General features: G+C 37.9%; 2 protein-coding genes across 4 annotated transcripts in view; one reads left to right on the forward strand and one right to left on the reverse strand.

The window, feature by feature from the left end:
• Positions 1 to 3,601, forward strand: part of LOC109036701 (facilitated trehalose transporter Tret1) — a 53,223-nt gene extending 49,622 nt beyond the window's left edge. For all 3 annotated transcript variants that reach the window (XM_072299663.1, XM_019051058.2, XM_019051071.2), the window contains exon 8: positions 47 to 3,601. In XM_072299663.1, the coding sequence (XP_072155764.1) occupies positions 47 to 299 (253 nt within the window). In that variant the 3' untranslated portion in view covers positions 300 to 3,601. The remainder of the gene's footprint in view (positions 1 to 46) is intronic.
• A 141-nt stretch (positions 3,602 to 3,742) lies between these two features.
• On the reverse strand, positions 3,743 to 23,101 carry LOC109036731 (pickpocket protein 19-like). The gene is made up of 10 exons (XM_019051093.2): positions 22,439 to 23,101; positions 17,608 to 17,842; positions 16,001 to 16,204; positions 15,143 to 15,311; positions 13,488 to 13,633; positions 10,191 to 10,389; positions 9,089 to 9,368; positions 5,724 to 5,780; positions 4,972 to 5,232; positions 3,743 to 4,500 (listed from the first exon to the last, which is right to left on the reverse strand). Exons 1-10 carry the CDS (start codon positions 22,494 to 22,496, stop codon positions 4,283 to 4,285), a joined length of 1,827 nt encoding a protein of 608 aa, XP_018906638.2. The 5' UTR covers positions 22,497 to 23,101; the 3' UTR covers positions 3,743 to 4,282.
• Between the last annotated feature and the right edge of the window lie 889 nt (positions 23,102 to 23,990).

Genomic DNA, 23,990 nt, shown 5'->3' on the forward strand with positions numbered 1-23,990 from the left:
ACGTCCAATTTTTAAAATAACCATTGTTTCTTATTTTCTTCTTCAGAGGCCGCGGTGCAGGTGGTGGCGTGTCAGCCGCCTTGTTCTACATAATCTTGTCGATCATCTCGAAAACATACCTAGACTTGGAAAGCATTGTAACATTCCCCGGAGTATTCTTCGTCTACGGTCTGGTTGCCTGCGCTGGGGTCATTTTCATCTTCTTATGTCTACCTGAAACCGAGGGGAAAACTCTCCAAGAGATTGAAGATTATTTCACTAGGAGTAGGAAGAAGGGCATCAACAATCTCTCTGTTTAATTCGTATTAGAAGCTCAGCGAAAATGTACTTAAAAAATGTCGCAGACAATCCTCATTTCGGCAATCGTTGATTTTAATATCCTTCTCCAACTTTTGAAGAGCCTAATACACTGAAAAAAACAAGTTTAATTGTTCCCGGCAAACATTTGGTGTTCCATATTGATGGCTAAAAAACAACGTATATGACAACGTATTTCCATGAAACAATGTATTTCCATCGCAGGATTTCAAAATCTCTTCTCCTATTCCAATTTTTCGGAAAGAAGCATGCCAACTTTATAGCTTGAAATTTATACTCTCAGAGAGGAAAAATCAAGGAACTTTCTGAGAAATTAAGTCGAGAAGTTTTCCGAAGAGAAAATAAAGTATGAAAGGAAGTTTACGACGTCGCGAACAGAGATCTGTGATTTCGCACTTTCGCCATCTACATAGATTGATCTATTCGACTTTTTGAAGCAAGATTACGTTCTTCGAAACAAATATTCTTCTAATCTACCTAACTTATTAGCTGGCTTTAATCGAAGGAATCTCTGTCATGAGCGCGATTTGACAAACTTATCGATATGGAACCTCGAATGTTTGGCTCATTCGGTCGAACTTTTTTTCAGTGTATTAAAAAACTAATTGAGGTACGTACTCATGCCGAACAGTTGAGGCTGGATTGTATGTCATTCTAAAATGACGATGAGCAGAGGACGTCACTCCAAAGATCTCGTAGTTATTTTATTTTCTTGAGTTTTTGCATCGCTACACGGAGGAAAATAAACTTCGGCTATTGTAAAACACCAGAGTTTTAGCCATCGATGATCTAAGTTTTAATCATGCAGGTGCACTCAAATTTGTGTTCCCTTAAAAAAACGTAGGTTTTCTTGACCAAAGTTTGGTTTTTAAGATCGAGAAATTCCGGTTACCTGAACCAAAAATTCTTAATGTTGTGAATAAACCAAACATCGGTTATAGACGAAGGTTTTCCTCTGTCTGCCCTGGCTGTAGAGTTGCGTGCATGACAACTTGTTTTCGATCGATGAGGGCTCAAAATGGCAAATTTTTCAACATGTCATTGACATTTTTTGAAAGATCTTTGCCTATACATCGAAATAAATGACACGGCGATCCAAAGACTTCAGAGCAAAAAAATGAGCTTTCAAAAGTTTAATATTTAGAAAGTTAATGTCCTCAGTATTTTGCGTGAAGATTGAGGGGATCTGCGTTGTTTTCATTCACCCTCCTTCTCGCAATCTACAAGAAAAGCAACCAAAATTATGCAAGAACTCAGATTACTCTTGCTTTTTGACCTGCAAATTCCCTTTCATGAACTGTCTTCGCTCATAACCTGCTCCTCCACTTTTCTCTTGGGCAGAGGGAATTGATTTCCTTATGGGTTTTCGAGTCATATATTTAAAAATTAGAACCTATAAAAAAAAGCAACAATAAAGAATTATAAGTAACATAAAAGGAACATTGTTGATGATAATAATTACGACTTTCAGTGCCTCTCTCATCAAGATAATTTCAATACGGGTATTTTTCAATTCTTCTCGGTGTTGATTTGATTCAAAATGACACTCGCCGTGGAAATTATAAATTAGATAAATTATTATTATGGTAGGAAAAAGTAGACTGATTATTCTGCATTACAGGATAAATTCTCATTGAGAATTTATTTAGACAAACGTGCAATTTTTATATTTTTTAATTCAGTCGGGCTAATACCAGAGCTACAACACAGCAACTACATATTGTGTGTACTCAATGTTACTTAGGTCCGTATCAAATCTAATTATCAGACCTAAAGGACCATGCGAGGTTTACCAGGTTCATCAATGACAATAATTACAATACTGTAACAAGCTATATTTCTCGTCCTGTTAAATTTTTAAAATTTTATATACGTATTTGATTGTTGATTTTTCTTTGAATATTTATAGTATCAATTTGTACCTATAATATGTATTTCTTGTTTATTATAATTTTTTATTTTGATTATAATGCAACTTGGATGTAATATTAAATTAGGATTTTTTTTCTTTTTTGTACTTTTTTCACTTACTTTATCATTTACCACAACACATTTGTCTGATCTGACTTGACATTCGACATAATCGCAATGGCTAAGCTGGAGATTTACGTATCCGATTGAAATCCATAGAAATTCCTACAACAATCTACTTAAATGTTCATTTCTTTTACGCTTTTTCAATATTTGACCGTGTGCGCCACGATTGAACCTTTTTTTTTTTATATTTTCATCATTTGCGGAACCATTTAACAGCACATAGAAAGAATCATGACTGAAGAACCTCACCTTACAATAGAAATGATAAGCAATTAATTACAAGAAGAATTCAGTTTTTCATGTACTCAAAAATTCATAAAATTCATAAATCATGAATATTGAAACTCTGATGGAAATTTTCTACTATGAAATAAATTCATCATTCCCAGACGAAGGACTCCAATTCCACCCCGATGTCGCAAAACTGGATAAAACCAGCCATTTCCCTTGAGAATACGACAGCAATTTTCGTCCAAATTAAATTTTGCTGATTTTTGCCTTTGATCCAAAGAATAACCGGTGAAAATATCGGGTACAAGTTCTTAGCAAAATATTTTTCGGCGAAAATTTAAAATGCAAGTGGAAATTGCGTGTCAATGAAATGTAGTTACGTCCTTCCCTCTAGCAGCAGCGATTTCGCAAGTTGGCAACACTGTTTTTCTTCCATTTAAATCCACTGAAAATATCGATATTAAAATTCGATATATGAAATTATTCCTCCATTTAAATCCACTGAAAATATCGATATATTAAAGTGAGGAAAAACAGTGTTGCCAACTTTCAAGTATCGCCACTGCCTACTCGGAACCTATACAAAATGCAGAGACTTCCAATTTTTAACAAAATCTTTTGTTTTTATCATTTTATTATCAGGAACATTATCCTGAATACATCTGAAATTGTGAGAATGGACCAAAAAAAGAAGAAGATAGATTATTTCTTAAGGTAAGCATCAAAGTATTAAATTTCCATTCTCATATTCATGAGGGAACTCAGGTGGAGTGACTTTTGGGTGTCTTCTGCAGAGTTCCTATGTTAAATAAACCTGTATCCACCTGCTTTCATATTTTAACTTTATTTTATCACCTAATTTTATAAGTTTACATTTCTTTGTTAGATTTAATTCCTGTGCGAAAATAGCCTTGAGTTCTATGAACTCTTTTTTTTTAAATATCAATGTATACTCCTAATTGCTTTAATAATTACTGTAAATACTCTGCAATAAATTAAAGAGAAATAAAACCAATTACTGCGGTTATTTGTCTGTTTCTATTTGTTCTGGTAAGACAGGTGGGAAGAGGGAATGTAGCCTTATGATAAGACTGGCCCTAACGTTTTTGTTGAAAAATTGCTTCCTAAAACTGTTTTATTAGCATCAATTTGATAAAATGTTGAAGGGAATAATCAGTTTTCTAATAGAATATTGAAAAAGTCAGGCAGGTAGAAGTAAGCAGTAGGGCACACTTTTTAAAGTAAACGAACATATCTGCGTTCATAAGTCACAATTGTTTCAAAATTTTGCCTTGACACAAAAACGCTTGTTAGGTCTGAACTTAGATTAGCATGTCAAAATTATGTTATATTGATTGTTTAATATTCTTTGTATCAGCGCTATGAAGAGAGTAAAAAATGTGGTTCGTATTGAATTTTTTGGATCTGACTATTTCGAAAGTTATACTAGTGGAGACTGAAAGTTGGTTCTAATGACTACAAAGTTTGATTGTCTGAACCAGGAAAGTTTGTCAATAAATACATAAGTTAAACTGTCATTGATTTTTTATTGACAAAAGAGGAGATACTTGCATTGCAGAGACTGATAACCTGTTGCCAAAGCTCTCTAACTTTATGAACTCACTTAAAACATAGGAAAAAGCTAAAAGCATAACGGGTCAAAAACTATGTACATTTCAATAATGATGAAACATACCTAATAGAGCTTTTTAACATGAGGGAAGTGTATCGAATGTGCAGGATGAACTTTCCAAGGGAGTTTTGTCCGCAGTTTTTCCTCCGCGGATTGTCTTTTTGTTTTGGCTTTGGATTCTGAAGCGTAGAATGAGATAATTTTCCCAACCCAGTAAAACAGCTCCACTAAGGACAATACACTGAATCCAAGGAATAGCCCCGCAATACCTCCGAATGAGACTGGATAAAAAATATTAAAAAAAAGATAAGAGCCAAAGGGCAAAAAAGAAACAAAACACGAAATACTTAATTTCAGAAGCTTGACTAATCCGTCACCTATGCTTAAAAGTTACCGAAACCACAAACTGCGGAATCCTTTCACAGCACATTAATTGCCAAATTCCAATGAATAAAACATGTATTTTTGCGGAAAGTTATGCATATTTTTCCTTCAAATTTTTAGATATTTAAGATTAAATCCCGGGGAAAATTGTCTGCAAAATGTTGAGAAAAATATTCAAAATTTTTCCGGTAAATTCGTTTTTTATAGGAGGAAAGATGGCAAGGCTCATACGGCGTTCTTCCTTAGCACAGTATAAACGACAACATTCTATCCATAATGAGTTATCCTTTGAGGTAATACTCGATCATCTACGACGTCATATTTTTACCGAAGAATCCTTGAATTACGAAAGATAGGACATTGCTTACCCAGTAGGTCGGACCAGCCAAAGGTAACGTCTCTCTGATATTTGACGGCGCCTTCATTCTTGTAGAATACATCAACGTAGCCATCCGTCTTCTGAGCCAAGGGCTGAGTGTCACGCGAGAAGTCTGTATCCACGTCGTAGGTGCTCTCATGGCACGTGGGCAAACATTGTGAGCAGTTTAGAGGCATGCTCAACCCACTGGATATGTTCTGTGAAAAACCTCTGATGTTCCCAAAAGGAGGACTGAACAATCGCAGAGCCTCTAGAAATTGTGAGAAATTCGTGTAGAATATTTGTATATTTCTCGTAATTTTTTTTCTTTCTTTCTTTTTTATGATTTATTTATTCAGCAACAGTGTAATTTTACAAGATGCCGTATTGGCTTACCAAATATAAACATTAAATTACGGTAGAAATTCTTGTATTTTTTTGGAAGCATTCATAAAAAAGGAGGCACGGAGTGAGAATTTGAATAATTTAAAAGTGTTTCCAGCAAAATATCTACGGTGAAACTGCAAAAACGCATATCTCAGATTGCGACGTTGCAGACTTCTTGTCATGTACTATTGTTTAAATAGAAAATTACTCGACTTTATTTGTTAGAAACTTGGCTGGTGTTTCTTCTTTTCGTGAAGAATCATCTGTGAAAAATCCAGGCAGTAATGCACAGTAACACAAAATCAAAGTGTCGATTAATTCTTCTTTTATTAATCTCGATAATTCGCTCAAAGGTAAAAAATAGTAAGGACTCACTATTATGGGCTGCAATGCATTTCAGTTGTTCTGGGCCACAGATAGGAATCCTATTATCTGTAATGATAATCGAAAGGAAAGTAGACAAACAACTGTTAAAATATGATTATTGAAGATCGCTGAAGAGCCCCTCAGCTTTAACTCAGGAATATACCTCCCTCATAAATGCTTCAAATCCGTCATTTTTTAATTTTTGTTTTTTGTAATAAACAAAAATATTGCATTTATATTAAAGAAGAATCTACACAAGATGACATCTTGATATCGCTGCATTACGGGCAAATTGAGTTCCATAAAGGCAGCAAATATACCTCTCAAAATGTTCTGATCATGAAAGTTTATAGGTCGATCCATGAACAATTCAGCCTCGATTGGTTTCATTTTTGAGTAAAAAAGAAGAGAACCTGGTCAAGGGAGAATAAAAATTGGTAGGTAAGCCAATGATTTGGATTGGAAACGAAGCTTAATTCCTAGCTGCAGTCCTTTTTATCAATGTGCTTGTCAAGATATTCCTTAAAACAGAAACGTACTCTTAAAATCACGGTTGACAAATATCAGTCCTCTCATTCGCCCATACCACACTTTTTACCTATACTTATATTTAGCTTAAAACTAAGGAAACTTTTTTGTCAAATTTGAAAATGTTGTGTTTCAGAATTTCAGCCAGAAACATCTTCAATTTTCAATCGTGAATGACTCTTGGAAAACTCATTTTAAATTTATTTATTTTCATCCAACTTCGTTCTGGAGGAGAAATATTAATAATTTAAGAATGTTATCTATGGAACGATGCGTAGAAATCGGATTCGCCATATTTTTGCCTTAAAAATTATGACGCATATTTTTTTTGAATACACTGTCCGTCAATCGTTTAAATCTGCATAAAATCGGAAGACTTATATTTTTTGCAATAAATCTGATGCTTCCTTAAAAATCTGGCTTGAATAAAGTGTTGTAAGTCAACTTGAATAAAATGTTAACACTTCTCCTTTTAAAATTGAAAATAATAAAGTTCATTCATTGAAGATTAAGATTAAAAATCTGTTTAGTGACAGCCCACAGCGCGAGCGGAACGCTGCGTTGGTGACGGCGCTTAGATGCGACTATTCGTTCTTTGTGGATGTCCGTGTTGCATTTGTTAAAAAGAAGGCGCTTTGGTTTTCATTCCCTCGCTCAACGCAGGACACAGCACGTAGCGCTTTGACCGCATTCTAGGGATTTTCTTATTTTTCTCTCATCTTAGCTATTTAACAACTCGAGTAAAGTTTCAAAAGTTTACTCGGGAAAAAGATCATTTGCAGGGGATAAAAAATATGCCATAGCAAAAAATATATTTTAAAAAAGAAGATTCTGTAATGTTAACAAACTTTATAGTGGTTATTTTATTTTGTATTTTGCATTTTTTGCAAAGATCTATTCCCGAGGTAAAACTGTTGAAGTTTACTGGAGTGTTTTTCAAAATTGTCCTTTTAATGATGCTACGTTAAAAAGGTCCTTATAAACGTTTGTTAAAACCGTGTTCATAGTTGTTCCTGAAACAGCCTCTCTCCTTAGGAAGTCCCATATGGTTCACAGTGGCGAGACGTGAATGATGGATTGATTATCGATTTTTTCCCATTTGAAGATGTAGTGAAGAATCGATTATTAAGGTCCCTTGCGTACCTATGTATCGATCCTTTTCTATAGGTTTAAATGGCAGTTCGATCGATATATCGCAAAGCACGCCACGCCACTGATGGTTGACATCGTGACTAAGGGAAATCCTTTACCTAAAAGCATGAAAATGATAATTCTGACGAATCAAGAGTACAATTCAACAGTGTAATTTTGGATACAGACCTTTGCAAAAGATTACACGGATTTACTTTTGTAAAAAAATTTAAAAAGAGAAATGTTTGCCATTTTCGGCAGTTGTGCGGTAGGTTTGTGCCTCCCTTAAAGTTTGTCAAATTTATAAAACTTCCTCTTGCGTATCCTTTACTTCTTGTAGTGATAAATCATTGTAATACCTTACCAGGGTCGATTTTTAAAGCTGTACTTTTGAATTTAAATCGAGAGTTTTAGAGATTGCCCCCTTTAAGGTGGTGTGTTGAGGATCTCTTCTCCCTTAACCACAATGTAAACCGTATATACCTACTTAAGAAAGGGAGCTGTTTAAAGAACGACTATGAGGTAGTCCTAAGAACACGGCCTTGCGAGCTGATTATTGAAATTGATAGACAAAGCCATGGACAACGGAGACAATGGAGTGAAAATGGAGAGATCCTACCGGTGGAGGCGGGTAAGTGCAATAAGGATGCAAGTAACAGATTAACGAAAGGCAACGACGAATAGTCAGTCTATAGTTTTTCGCGTAATCTATATGAACTATACCCGTTTCAAACAACAGGATCTCGCTTCATTTTCCGTGTGTCTCCTATGTCTATCACTTTGTCTATCACTCTTAATAATGAGCCCATTGCGAGCTGATTATTGAAATTGATAAACAAAGCTATAGACAAAGAAGACATAGGGAGTATGTAACCTATTGGTTGAAGTAGGTGGTTTCTATGGACTAAGGGAGAGGACGATGAACTAACTATAGAGTCTCTCATGGGTTGCAGTTAGTTAGTCTATTACCTACCTCCTTTGTCCATTGCAGCCACCTGCCTCCACCAACAGAATCCATCCATACCTGCGGGCTGATTGTGGAAATTGATAGTCAAAGTTATAGACAAAGAAGACATAGGGAATATGGAGCGAGCCTATTGGTTGAAGTGGAAAGTTCTTATAGACTAAGAAGGTTAAGGATGCACTAACTATAGGGTCCCCTGTAGGTTGCCGTTAGTTAGTCTATTACCCACCTCCTATGTCCATTGCAACCACCCGCTTCCTCCAATAGAATCCCTCCACATTCCTTTCGTCTTCTTTGTCTATAGCTTCATCTATAAATGTCAACAATCTTCCCGCTGTCTTGTCTTCTATGCACGGAGAAAAAAACTTCGTGCATGGGACCCGAAGTTGAGGTCAGATGGATCTCTAAAGTTTTCGGACAACGCATCCGAAAACTTGAGGTCCAGCTGCCGAAGTTCGGGTCAGACATCTGAAGTACTTAGGTACATACCGGAGGGTTCGGGTCCCACATCTGAAGAACTCCGGTACATACCGAAGTACTTCAGGTGTCTGACCCGAACTTTGGCAGTTGGACCTCAAGTTTTTGGGCGTGTAATCCGAAAACTTCAGAGATCCATATGACCTCAACTTCGGGTCCCATGCACGAAGTTTTTTTCTCCGTGTGTCTATGGCTTTGTCTATGAGTCTCAATAATCGGCCGGCTGAGCCGTTGCCATCCGCGGAGTACGTGACTGTTTTAAAAACCATCCCACCGAGCATATTGAAGTAGTACGGCCTGCAGTTGCACATCTTGTGGAGGTAGTCGAGCCGGCACTCGATGAGGCAGGATCTCTGGGTGTAGGTCTTGGAGACGCTGAGCTGCTGCTCGTCCGGGAAGAAGCAGAAGCGGATGTCCACGTCCAGCTTCCGGATCTGGTCCGTGCTGATCGTCATGAAGGACTTGACCGAGGCGCTCATCTTGTACGCCCGATTCGGCGCGATCAGGTTCCCCATCCCGGCCTCCGGGTACTCGCTTGGGTGGTAAATCTGAACCTACACACAGTGGATCGAGTCAATTGGGGAGCTCGGACATTTGGAAACTTTAGGCCTTGTCTCAACGGGCCGTTTCACGGGATTTGTCCCAGGGAAAAATCCCACTTACAAAGTTGGGAAAAATATTGAGTTAATCAATATTTTTCCCAGTACCAAGTATGGTCCTTGTACCCCTAGGACCCACTGAGAGAGGAAGAAGAAGTGAAAACGAATTGTGCGATATTTTTTTGATTACTCTATTGTTAATGTTTGTTCAGTTATAATAATGTGTGTAATTGTCAATTGAGTGCAATTATTATTTTAATCCCGGTTAAATACTCGACTTTAGCTAATTTATCTTCCCGCGCAAACTAGTCCCAGGACCGTATGAGCCTCGTCCCGTGGAGACGGTAACTGGGAAAAATCCCAGAAGTTTCATTCCTGCGATTCGAACTTGGGGCAAATACCATGAAAACGTCCCGTGAAGACAAGGCCTTAAAAGCTTATAACTCCGTTTGTACAAAACTTTGAAATTGAACTATTTCTATCAAACGGAACTAAGCGCCGCGCCATTAGGGGAGGAAGAGGCAAGAAAAAGGGGGCGTTCACAAGCATGTAGGAGTAACGTCCAAAAACATCAATTTTTACATGACTCAGGGTTTCTTGAAGTTGAAAGTTCATAAAACATAGTTTCGAAAAATATTCATTCTAAAGTCCAAAAATTGAAAAAATTGAATGGAACATTGGTTTTAAATGAAAGCTAATTTGCCCGTATTTATATTGGCCTTAGTTTTATAAACTTCATCCATGGATAAGAATGTAAGCTCTAAGAGGACACTTTACCCGAAAACCAGATTCTCCTATGATATTCGTTGCATTCCGAATTCGATCGGATTGGTTGAATTTGTGGAGAAATACTTCAAGACCCGTTGTAGCACCCGCCGCTGTGTTGCGACGAATATTGCAGCTTGGATGTGTCCTCCTCAATTCCTCCTCTACGTCCAGAATATAAGATACACTACTTAGATCGCCTAGGGGAGGACTGCAAAATTCAAATTATACCATATGCACCATATGTCGGTAGATTTCAAACGAATATGTGTGACGATGGAGAGCGAGTACAAATGTGCCTCAAGATGGAAAAATTTTCCATCGTTTGGCGCAAAAATACCCAAAACTTTACCATTTGGCAGCAATTTAAAGTCGCATATTTTATACTATGCAATCTGAAATATTGCTTCTAACACCGGAACTTTCTATTCTACACTGAATACTGAAAAAAAAATTTCTTGAGATATCATTTTGACTTAAAGCGTTGTTCCTTGTTGACAAAATTTGGTTTTTTTAGTTAAAAAAGCGTCGTTTTGTTATCGTTAAGTTTAAGCGTTTAAAAAACGATGGCAAAACAATGTTTCTTCAACTCAAAAAAACTGACTTAAAGTTATATCCGCACGGCTTCAACTCAGAAAAACCAAATGTTGTCGACAAGAAACGATGTTAGAACTCAAAGTAATATCTCAAGAAAGAAAAAATTCAGTGAATACTTGAGTTTCTATCCGAGACTCCCGTCACTAACTCAAAGATTCACTGGAAAAAAAACACATTGAATCTAGAGTCCAGACTCTTGAAAACATTGAAAAGAAAAAGGACTCTTGATTCAATCAGATTTAAGCTTAAATCAAAAGGAAATCCGCTCAAATTAAGAGGCTTGGTTCTTGATTTAAGCTTAAATCTGATTGAATCAAGAGTATTTTTTCTTGTCGATGTTTTTTAGAGTCTGGACTCTACATCCAATGTGTTTTTTTCTCTAGTGTTCTTTGAGTGTGAACGCTCTAGTAGCTGAGCTTTGTGAGGTATACAGAAACTGAAAAAAGAAATATCTTGTTCATATTTGAAAACTGGAGCTATTGTCACCATCGAGTAAAAGCGCTAAAAAGAAATAAAAACTTCAAGATGCAATTCAGGAGACTTGCCCTCTGTGTCTGTCTCCAAGAGGAAAAAATTAATTTGTGAAATGTCATTAGAAACAAAAACAAAAAGAGACGAGAACTTTAAATAATCATGACGTCACTCGGCCATAATTTTTCTGTGATAATAACCGAGGAACATAAACGTACTTAATATTTTAATTACGTTTCGCAAGATTAATCAAAGTTCTCGTCTCAGTTCCTTCAGACTGTAATGAAACTACACGCTTTTCCTCCCTGGGGAATTTCGCTCACCTTCCTGGACAGGAAATGTTCCACATCGGGTTTTATGAGTTTCCCGCAAGTGTCGTGAAAGCCTCTGCAGCAGGAGAGGTGTCATTCTTAAACTTATGAATATAAGCTTCTCGTCACTCTCGGAAACTTTCGAGGGAAAGCTTAAAACGAGAGAAGGAAGAAACGCGGGGCTGAAACCTCCTCGAAAGATTATGCAAATTATTCCTTGAAAGTGCTTTACTTTCACAATACGTCACTTAACTCGTCGCTCCTTCGACGTATTGGCGTATCGCGATTTCCGCATGAGCTCCAGAAAGCGTGGAGTTTTATGTAAAACAGGGCTCACATTGGAATTGAGATACGCCCTTACGTCAGAGGAGCGACAAAATGGCGCGGCGACGTGGAGCGCTCCTCTTTAGAAGTCGGAGTCTTTCCTCCGTAAGACCCTCAACTTCGGGCTGTTTTAAATATATTAGAATGAAATATTTTTTGAAAAGTGAAAATGGAAGGATAAAAATGTGCCATCCCCCCTCGCAACAGTTTAGGCGTGTTTTTTTGAGCGAAGCACTTCGATCTTCACGGAAAAAAATAGGGTAGTCGAAAAAACCAGCGGCTAGTTGATAATGCGCCAGCTACCGTGCGTTAGTTACGATACCTAACTACCGAGTTAGTTATGACCTCCACCGCGGTAGTTATCGTAACTACCGCACGGTAGCTGGCGCATTTTTAACTAGCCGCTGGTTGTGTCGACTGCCCTATTTTTTTCCGTGTTCACACTCTCAGGCTTATTCACAGTGGCGTGGCGTGATTTGCGATGTATCGCTCCCATTTAAACCTATGAAAAAGGATCGATAAACAGGATGTTTGCAATTGACACCTTAATAGTCGATTCTTTACCGTAGCTTCGAATGGGGGAATATCGAAAATCGATCGTTCACGCTTCGCCACTGCTTATTTAAGCGCCTGTCGCCATAAGAGAGCGACTTGAGTCAAGCAAAAATATTCTTGTTTGCCGCCGAGAAGAAATTTTTCTTGAAACAATGAGAAAAAATGCTCATATCGACACAGTTCAAAACGTCCGTGTTACTTTTTCAGTGTCAAAGTAACCCGAAGGACTTGGTTGCTTGACATAATTTTGTGTTAAATCGACCCAAACCGCAGGTTACTCTGATACGTCGGATCAGTGGCGATTCTTGAAAGTTGGCAACACTGTACTTCCTTCATTGAAATCAATTAAAAATATCGATTTTAGGTGAAACAACCTGCTTCACCAAGAATCGATTGTTTTACATACGTTTAAATGGAGGAAATACAGTGTTGCCAATTTGAAAAATTGCCGCTGTATCGGATCATGAAGAAAGTTTCCTGCCGAACTTACTATGTACTCTTGTTCTCCTCCTCGTACTCTGCAGCGGCGAGGGGTGAATGATCGATTATCGATTTTTCCTCATTTGAAGCTATGGTAAAGAGTCGATTATTAAGGTGTTCGTTGCGAACACCCTGCATATCGATCCTTTTCCATAGGTTTAAATGGCAGACCGATCGATTTATCGCAAAGCACGCCACGCCTTGGTACTCTGAGGTCGCAACTTGCGAGGGACTAACGCACTGCATTACCGCTCGTGAGACAAACCTGGCGTCTAGCGACTAATTTTTGACGGGGTTGCTGATTTTTAACCCAAAAATTTGGCCGACTTAACACAGGGGAAAGTAACACAATGAAGCAACTAACACTTTGTGTTACTTCGTGTTGTACTTCCTATGTTGACACAAGATTTTGGTAGCTATTTCTTTCTATGAAAAAGAAAGTCGTTCATATGGAGCAGGAATCTGCATGTCGAATGATTTTATTCTTAATGCAAAATGAGATCCTGTAAACACCAAATTTAAGTCACTTACCCAGCGCTGAGCATAATGACTGAAAAATGTTTTGTCTTACCAATCGACTCTCCTCTGTGATGTTAAAGAATTGAAAGAGTAGCAAAATCCCTCCTCTGATCTTTGGACATCAAAAAGTTCACAGCAGTTGTGTTGATGGCCAATCCAAAAACATCCAGCAAAAAGTTCTTCACAAGTAGGGGATACCTGCGGATGATTAAAGGTAACTGTATTCATTTTTATATAGTTTTTACCTTCTAACTTTTCTCAAATTTTAGATGCCGAAGCCGGGTCAAATTGACCCGAGGCTTGCTGAAAACACGTGTTGCGTGGGATATATGGGGCCGGTACATACAAGCTTTAGATACAGGTCTACAAATATATCGCAAAGAAAGAATCAGACATCAAATTGAAAGGGGGAAAAATCAAGTGTCAAAGCAGTCGAAGATAGGAGAAACGTAATCGGGTCTAATTTTTTAACTATTCTCCCGAATCTGATTGACACCTCCTCGGCATCGGCAGCATAACAGCGGAGTATTCCAAGTTCACGTCTCGCCCGCTTCGCGCCTTCAATTTTGCAGATGCAATACGGGCATCCATCAAGCACGAATAGTTGTATCTCTGCGCCGCAATCAACGTGCATCATTTCCCTTGCTTGACTTCCATCTTGTGTCGGTTCCGTTTGTGTCATATTTGTATTGGTGCTTCAAGAGCTACGTGAACAACACAACCGAAGATAGGAGAGGCAAAATTGGGCCTCGTTTTTTTAACTGTTTGCTTGAGTTTTAGCGACTCCTTGTTAGAAAAAAAACGGGGCCATTGCGATTACACACTTAGCGACGTCCTGTCGCGCCTTCAATTTTGCAGATGAAACACGGACATCCATCAAGCTTGAATTGTTGTATCTCTGCGCTGTTCTCAACGCGAGTTGGGGTATCGATTATTTTTGAAATTTGAGAGAACTTAAGGTTAAGTTCGCTCAGAATATGCTATGGTGTGTCCAAATTGATGACCATTTTGGAGAAAAAAGGATGTTTAGAGGTGTCTCACGCGCCTTGAAGGCCGCATTTCTAAAAGTTGGTATTTTGGCAACAAGAGTTGTGTCGTTCCAGGGAATCGTTTTTAACGCTTAATCCTGGAAATCCAAAACCGGATCAAATTGAACTGACTACCTCCCTTGTGTCCCGATTATTGAAACTATGTCGACCCGACACAAAAAGACATAGCCCTATCTTAACCATGCGATATATCGCAACCGCTGCTGGGGGAGTTACTCATGACGAATGTGAGGGGATTACTCTGCGCCAGTATGATACCAAAAAGGTGAAAGTTTCAAAAAATAATCTTACCTTCAAAAACTGTCAAAATCAATGTATTTATATTTGAGTAAATTTCACCCGACTTGGGACTTCTTGCATTAAAAAAAGGGCGTCTAAGGGTTAATCTCTGAAAGTTCGGACTTTGCATAAACTCGGCTAGCTTCGTGGCTGAATGATTCAAAGCCTTCTCTCAAAACTTCAACTCAGACAAGCTTCCCTCCTTTTTCACTACATTACGTTTAAATTCCACACCTTGTCTTGGAGGAATGCCACTACTTTTTGAAGAGATTTATCGCGTGATATTCTTTTTTTATCAAGAAGAAGTCAAAACTTCACCCTCATAAAATTAAAACAATTTACTCTAGGTTAGGTTCGAGTATCCATGTGACGTACTTACGTAGAGCATGAAATCAGTCAAGTTGACTTTAGAGAGCTGAGGTAAAAAATCATTCGTCCGATTTAAGTAATATTTCATCCTTGAATATGCAGGATATTGGAAAAGAGACATAGTCGCTAGAAAATCATCCACCATAATGGCCGTTGCTGGATTCGAAAGATTCACGTAACTTGTGATTGTGAAAAAATATATTAAAAATTAGAGGGAAACATACATAACCATGAAATTTACAACGACAATACATATTTCTCCTTTAAGTATGGTAAAAACTTGAGCAGAAAGTCAAAACTGATGACACGCAGTCCAACAGCATTCCTATAAATTCTTGCAAGTATGCGTTTCAGACCAACTGACCGACTGCACTGCGTTTGGCGCAATGCGAGAAGTATTCACGCAGTCTTGAAGGCGCTGTTATGGGCTGTGTGCCGACCGCACTGTTTGGCACAATGCGTGAGGTATTTCTACAGTCTTGCAGGCGCTAATTCTTTCAAACTGTAGTTATATTGTGGTTGACCCTTTATTCTTCTCTGCGATTACTCTGAGAAAATGGAAATTATGTAACCGTAGAAAGTTTTAGATCAGAATTTAGTCACACAGTAGGTAACAGGCAGAAAGTCCTTGGACAAACTGTTTTTCAATATTGATTTAATTTAAAAATTGTTAACTGGTAACGATGCTACCTTAAAATTACAACGGAATTGATTATCCGTTCCGGAAAAAACACTTTTCTCACGGTGGATGCACGTTTCACTCAAAAACGACTGAAACCGGTAAACCCGCTCATTCGGATGAAAAAAGCGCGCGTTCGGGCCGGGGGCCAAACTTCATGCACCCAACAGAATTAGAATTTCTACCGACCTGGAGAGATAGTGGTATGCCTCATCTCGGCGTATTTTATCTGTTGCGCAAATGGAGACGGCTGGAAAAGGCAGGGAGTAGAGAGGCAGGTGAGTGTCCTTTACAGCTGTGACCGTTGGAGAAGATGAGAAACGGTCCCACATTGTGACACCGAGGAGACTAGCACAAACGAAGCTCAAAATGATCACAGCTAGCCACGCTAGTCTGCAAAATAATTCACCAACAGGAGAAGCCGGTACAAAATGAAATATTTTATCCTCTTTGATCCTGAATTTCGATCTCGTAAAATCGTACGGTTTTAGAGCAACACTGCTTGGAGGTGATTACACTATGAAGTTAATAGTATGTCATCAGTCTTTCTATCGTTGTCAAATACTTAGAACAAATCAACTGAAAAATAATGCAATCATCGGTGGATTCCATTCACATTTGCATCGGTTTCTGTTAGACGAGCAGAAGTCCAAAAAGCTCATGAGCCCTAGCGTCCTGCATAATCAACGAGAACCAGGGCTCATGAGTTTTTGGACTCACGCCCGTCTAACAGAATCCGATGCATTTGTGATACTGCATGCATGAAGAATCTGTCAAAAACGTGGCCCTTTTAAGGGAACTCAGAAATTTTGTTCAAATGTGGCCTAAATGAAATCTTATGATGAGACAATTTTCCAGAGAAAGTTTTAGATTGATTTCAAAGCTAGTTGCGGCGATACAATGTTGCAAAATATACATTTTTTACCATTGAAAATTCTGATATTTTGGTGTTCGTCAGTTTAAAAAAAGCAACTGTGGTCCCTTCTTATTTTCCGAGAAACAGTAACGTCAACTGATAATTCTGTGATTCAGAAAATAAAGCGGTATCGACTAAAAGAGTTTTCTACTACCGAGGAAATTCAAAATGTAGCATTTTTTAATGGTAAAAAATGTAAACTTTGCAACGCTGTACTGCCAAAACAAACTTTGAACTCAAGCCAGAACTTTCACCGGAACATTGTCGCATTGAATCGTTTCATTAAGGCCACATTTGAACACAATCGCTGAGTTCCTCCAAAAAGGAGCACAATAAGGCCTTTTTTGTCAGGCTTTTTACCTAAAAAATATTAAACAAGAAATAAAACCAAGTTTTTTCAAGATTGAAAAATTTGTTTTGGATGATTTTTCCCTTCCTTTCCTACCAAGGTAGCTTCGTAAATCTGTCATTTCACGTAAGCACATAAATATGATGCAATTGTTAAATGAATCGTTATTAGTAAATATATTAATTTTTTATAAAATAGCCTTACGCATTAACTTGTATTAATATATTGGAGTTTTATTCACAAAGGCCTTCTACCTTTTTAATAATGCCAATGATAACAAGTAAACATACCAATAAATTAACAATAAAAAGCAGTGAAAACCTTCACGGAAAAAATTATATTGCTCATTTAACAATTTCCACTATTGCAAAATGCTCCTTTGAATCATGTAGGACATACCCTTTGACAATTTAATTTTTAAATTGACAATCAATTTTTTCCCGTTTTATTGAAAGGGAAGGACGAAAATCAGGTTCAAATAAATCAAATTCAGGTTGAAATTAGGTTTCGATCAATTATGGAAAAAGTCACCTTTCAACCAGAGAGGAGTCATCCTTAAAAACGTATTGAATTCCATGAAGTGTGCAGTATCTAGCATATTGTTTCATGGTGTCCATAAGAGACTGCCCTTTGCGTAAATGGGCAGAGTAGTGCTTGCTCTGAACAGACGTCGTCCATGGAAATTCCGTCCTCCAGAAGGCTGCATCGTCGATCAGCTCCTTTGAATGTAGTTTTTTCGGGTTCGTGACAGCGTCTGATATAGCCGCTATAAAAATTACGAGCCGTTACACTCGTTAATCAATTGAAATAGAAAGGTTTCTAGCGAATACGGTCCTCCTAATTTGACCATAAATTCATGTAGGCAGATTTTCCCCGAAAATGTAAAATCATAGTGACAGATCACACAGAATAAACAGTTTAGTGCTATGCCTGGAAGGGTAAGACAAATTGCTTTCCCTAGATTGTGGAAAGGTACCATCACTGCTCACATCAGTAGCTACGTTTATGCGAGGCTCGAAACCGGGGTTTCACGAAACCCGAGTTTGTAATGCAAGTTTCCTCCGTCGGGTTTATGCGGGCGCTGTAACCCGACTTTCGCGGGAAATCAAACTTTCCGATTTTGGCGCTGTTTATGCGCATATTTTCGATTGAACTTGAATTTCATGTTGGCGCCATTTTCACAAGCTATACTTCATTTTTCCACTTTGAATTGATTCAATAAATTATTAGGTATCACTCCTTTATCCTGTGTATGTTCAATTTTTCCACAATATATAAGCGGAGGCTTCATCTTCACTAGAAAAGCCTTTACTGACTTTCTGAGCAACAGTTGGAAAAATGACAGTAGATGTTTAATCATTTTACGTTCATCTTTAAAATTGAATGAATGCCTAATCTCAACAACCCTCCAAATCATGCTCGAGCTTATATTCTGAGTTCAGAAAAGTTGCCATAGGTAATTTTTAGTCATGTTAAAAATAATTATGGCAGGCGCAGAAATTCATCATGTTGTTGATTGAGCTTCTAATGATCTTACAATAGGTAGATATAGGCATTGAAAGTGTAGGAGTGCTAATCCAGTAAAGCACCGCACCTTCACTCCATGCTGTCGTAAAGATTGTGTGTCTGCCATTATTGTAGTGAAACAAATAAAGAATCGGGATATACTTACTTATGGGAATTCCTCCTTCAAGATATGATCAAAATAAGCAGATATTGATAGGTCAACAATGTATCGCTGAAGCAGAGGCGTCTAAATCCTCTTGAGGCAACGGACGGTGACAATCTCAACAAACTGGTGACGCTTCACAAATTTTGAATTTCCACATTCCTAGAGACACGCGCTGAAATCCTGTTTCTCACCCCTCTTTCCGACTGCTCTCCGAGTCCATGAGCAAGACAGGAAGAAAATAGGCAAGCTACCTACCACTGTTTGCCTACCTATATGTGTTTTTCTTAAACTTGATTTTCAAAGGTGACTCATGTAAAGAGCAACTGACAAACAAGATTTCAGAACCTGCCATTGCATTTCATTAACCTAAGACACAAACCCAACCTTACCATTGATATTCTTTCGCTTAGACTGTATATTATTCTCCCACTGAGATTCGATATGAACTCAATTCAAAAATCCTTCTGAATTTAATTATTCAGGTAGATTGGAATCTGGAGCTCTCAGTCTATCTGTAAAGCGCATTTACTAACATTCACTGCTGTCACAAGATATTTTTGCACAGGCAGAGCCACTTTCCACAGTTGATGCATCTCTAACGCCAAAGCTCAATTATGACAAGTGGTTCAACGACCAAAAATTGTTACACGCCTCAATAATAACCTTATTCTTATTTCAAATTGAAAATCTTGGATCACAGAGCACTCACCGAAGAATCTCCTTCCTTCTGCATCAGTATGAGAAGAGTGACGATACTTTGGAGCAATAACTTTGAACTAGTTTCAATAAATGATGGCTTCAGAATTTGAGTCATCATTTACTAGAGATTGGATCAAAGAAATAAGTCAGCAGGTCACGGTTGTGGCTGGAGTCACACTTCCAGTAGGACAATCAGGAAATACGTACACGGATAACACACAAATTCAAGAGCTATGCAGCTCTGATTGGATCAGATTTTGGATTTAATCGGTAGATTGAAATGAAAAAATTCGGTGCACTACTTAAAGGGAAGCAGGGTGCCTTATCTTGAAATCCTAGGCAAATCGTGCGGATGCAGTAAAAAAGTTCTCCGCAGATGATGAACTGGTGGGTAAGGCTATTACTCAATTGTAGCCTGTAAAGCTCTTTGCTTGCTTTGCTTCTGTAGTCATAAAATGTTGATTAGAGTTGCAAGAATAATCTGAAAAAGCAGTAATAAGCCTGGATTCCATCTGACACTAAACACCTTCACTAGAAAATAACGTCCTACGTTTAGCTAAATAAGGGTAAGTAAGCCACATATAACTGAAGGAATCACGCAAAAGTGCTTAAGCAACAATTATAGTAAAATTATGATTGTAAAAAATGTTGAATGATGGCAAAATTAAAGCTAAATCGTGGGATTAGCACCAGTTGTTTACGAACGGTATGATAATAAATCCGCCATATTGCCGATCGCGCACCTGAAAATCGCATTTGAAGTCGAATTTCAACTAATTTCAACCTCCGGTTCGTTTATGCGGAGTGCGAAAACCTACTCTTTAGTGATAAATAAGGTTTCAAACACAAATTTCGGAAACCTACATTTCGTTAGTTCCGAATCGTTTATGCCGTGATTTGAACCTAGGTTTCAAACTCAGGTTTCGATTGAAGTTAGGTTTAGAGGCTCGCATAAACATAGCTAGTGTCTAGTTCTACTCCTCAGAGGGAGAGATGATGCCAAGATATTCCTAAGTGACGTCAAACAAGGATCCATGATATTCCTAAGTGACATCATACAAGGATCCATCTCGGAGTCGTTTTTTTCGTATAAAAATACACACTCTACATACGGACATGGACATTGGACTTCGTTTTGCAATGAGGTACTACAATGTCTGGCTCATAGATAAAAGCACATATCCTCTTATGGAAATTAATGGCACTTATGTTGTTCCTAAAATGAGCCATCTAGATCATAGTATATGATCGCAAAATGTAGTCCAATTCATATTCAGGTGATTCATATCTACAGGATTCACGCCTAAAAGTTTCTAAAACCATAGAAACAAAGATTTCTATATCATCGGTGATGATACTACAGTAATACCTGTGGTTTTGGCTCTCTAACTTTTAATGTTATCGAGACGTATCCTATCTTAACGTTTTTTCGATTATCGACACGTAATAATTTCCATATCGACAGCCAAAGTGCAACACCAAGTTCACTGCGCTGACCCAAAATTTCCGCTCCAATTTGATATTTCGAAGAAAAACTAGTATTTATAGCTTGAACTTTTTACAGAATATTCTGCTAACAGAGAAAAAAACTCGAAGAAGTTTTCATGAATTTCCATAAACTATAGTTTTTTAAAGAAAAAATAAAGGATGGCAGGCGGTCTGCAGCGTTGCCAACGGAGGTACGTGATTTCGCACTGAGGTCATCGATTTGAAGCATGTAGAATCGAAAGGGGTTTGACGAGACTGAGGTATTAGCACCGATAAATTAATTGTGATTTTTAAGTCGTGTCAGAAGAAATTAAAATAAATCGGTAAAATTCAATTTTAGAGGCTCTAAGGAGGAATTTCCCCCGAATTCGCAAAGATACGGACTAAAATACCGCCGTGCCAAGGAAAAACGCAGTATGAGCATTCGAGAGTTGCCAAATTTCCTGTGATGAAATATTAATTTTTGAGGAGAGTTGTGAATATTTTCTCTCGAAATTTTCGTATAATTCAGATCTAATTACGAGGAAACTTCTTTGAAAAGAGCTTGATGCAAAAACGGTTTTTTTCGCCCCCCCCCCTCTGGAATTTCTTCAGACTTTGTCTATTGATTACTCATACTTGAGCGCTTCTTTTCCCAAATTTTCAGACCCCCAAAAAATTTTGGGGGGGGGAGCTAGAGGGGGCGAAAGTCAAAACCTGTGAACCTCGATATCTCTCGAACGAAGAAAGATATCGAGGTCCGGTTTGGACGAAAAATCGTCTGAAATTGCATACTTTAAGATTCTAAAGGTCAAAATCCCAATATCACGTTTTTAAGTCAACATATGTGCTTTTTTCCAGTTTTTGGGTCTGAAAAATTTCTTTTAAACAAAAATTTTACAAAGATTTCAATTTTTTATTTGAACCAAAACCAGTTTTTTAAATTGTTCGTCTTTTTCCGCATCCAACGAGTGGTCCATTAAGCTGGGGAACCAAACGGTTCCGGAGTTATGATCGGTTGAAGTTTCCGCTCAACGCGCGCCGACCGATTTTCGCGTGCAAAAAAGTCGGATTTCACTGTTATTAAATCAGATTGAATGTTCAAACTGAGCAAAATGCATTATTAGGGACTCTTGAGGGTCGCTGAGCTCAGAAATCATAGATACTTCCAAAAAATTCACGTTTTTAAAATTACAGCTCCATAGCGCCATTAGCGCTATTTTAGAGGCCCACTGAGCGCCGACCGGCCGCTCAGTGGTCCAGTGCGGAGCTGTAATTTTAAAAACGTGAATTTTTTGGAAGTATCTATGATTTCTGAGCTCAGCGACCCTCAAGGCGAAAAAAGCCTTTTTTGCATCAAGCTCTTTGAACGGAAAATACTCACGAGTCTTCCAGAAAATTCGTATTGAATCGAAGAAAATCTGACAAATGACGAAACGACAAACGACTTATGGCGTTTTTCCTTAACACGGCAGAATAGAGGAACAATTATCTAAACCAATTGCATAAAAAAGTTATACTCACTTTTCTCGCCCAGTTTCAATCCAAGTCGATTCGTTGACATTCGCTTCCCGGCAGGCATTCTCGTGAACTTATCTCAGAAATCCATCAAACATTTTTATGCGGGTATATTCAAATTTACGGAATTCTAATAAATGCATTTTTTTTATCCTCAATAAGGGAAAAAGCAAGCTTTGATAGTAAACTTGCTTAATCGTCGTGAGTTGATACATTTACTTTGTAACGTGTGAGGGAATATTTTCATAACAGTTTGAAACTTTCATAATCAGAGCTCGTCTTTAAATTAAATCATGCTGGGCCCCAAAAATAATTGGGTACGGTAAAAGTATTTAAGAAGAAAAATAAATTGTTAAAAAGTACATCACGGTTGAGATTGTATTACATTGCACGAATTATGACTCATTTGTGAACATCAAAATTGTTGACTTCCAAGGACATCGACATTAAAATTCGCCTGACTCCTGTAATTGTGACGTATTTCTGTCAAACGAAACTATGCACGAAGACATGAGCCTTGAGACCCATCAGCATATGTGCATAAGAGGGTTCACGTCATAATGCACATAGTTTCGTTTGATAGAAATACGTCAATTTGATACATGACGTCCGGAGTTTTCTTGTCTCGTTGTAGTTTGAAAGGAAAGTAGAAAGGGCACCACTGAAACACCAAACCACCTACTCACGCGTGGGGGACGAAATGAACTACCGAATACCAACTCCCTGCTTTGCGCATTCACAAGGCTACTGTCCATTCATATGAATACTCTCTTCCTAGTTACGATATTTACATGGCATCATTTCCCATCCTCTTTTCAAATACCTGCTTTCAAAAGAAGCGACGATTTGAAAAGAACCTAATCACCGTATCTGCTATTCGTAACGAATCGTCATAATGTGAATTTTTCAGTGATGGATTCTATCTCACATGCTCATTACATCGGTGTGCAAACTTTGTATAGCGATAGGTTTCCTGAAAAGTTAGAGCGTGTTAAGGGCATAGGTTAAATTCGGCTAAATAAGTTTTGAACGATTGGTGAGCAAAATTGGAACAGCTGCTTGATGCCTAGATTGAGAGAAGTTAGTGTGCTGATAATATATTCATATCTTGGGTAAAATGGGAGTGGTGTATTTTCAGGATGGAAAATCGAGTGGCATCACCCTGGTAAAAATTGGCGATAGGAGCTGCGTTTCAAAATACCATAGGAATTCATATAGCCGGCTAAAGAAGGCAATAGAAAATCGTATATCTGGCTGTAGAAAGCGGAGCAAATCATACAGCCAGGCTATACGAAGCGATAAAAAAAAGTATACAGCCGGGCTATAGCTCCTATCGCCGGGCTTTACATTTTATCGCCATCGGCTATAAAAGGCTATAAGAAATTTTGTAGAAATTCGTGCGCTTTGGAAATCATTAAGTTTGATACGGAACCACCATAATATTTACAAAACTCACATTATATTTTCCTTTAATACATATTTTTTTTTCATCAATTAAAATGAGAATAATCCATACAGGATGTGCAAACATTTTAGTATCATGGGTTGAAAAACGCTG

This window comes from Bemisia tabaci, chromosome 4, assembly GCF_918797505.1.
Source record: "Bemisia tabaci chromosome 4, PGI_BMITA_v3".
Lineage (NCBI taxonomy): Eukaryota > Metazoa > Arthropoda > Insecta > Hemiptera > Aleyrodidae > Bemisia > Bemisia tabaci.

Coding starts and splice junctions, on each gene's coding strand:
- LOC109036731 (XM_019051093.2), bottom strand. CDS start 22,496: ATGCCTGCCGGGAAGCGAATGTCAACGAATCGACTTGGATTGAAACTG. Junction 17,843..22,438: donor ATTGAAACTGGGCGAGAAAA/GTGAGTATAACT, acceptor TAATTTTTATAG/CGGCTATATCAGACGCTGTC. Junction 9,369..10,190: donor TAGGAGAATCTGGTTTTCGG/GTAAAGTGTCCT, acceptor CACTGTGTGTAG/GTTCAGATTTACCACCCAAG.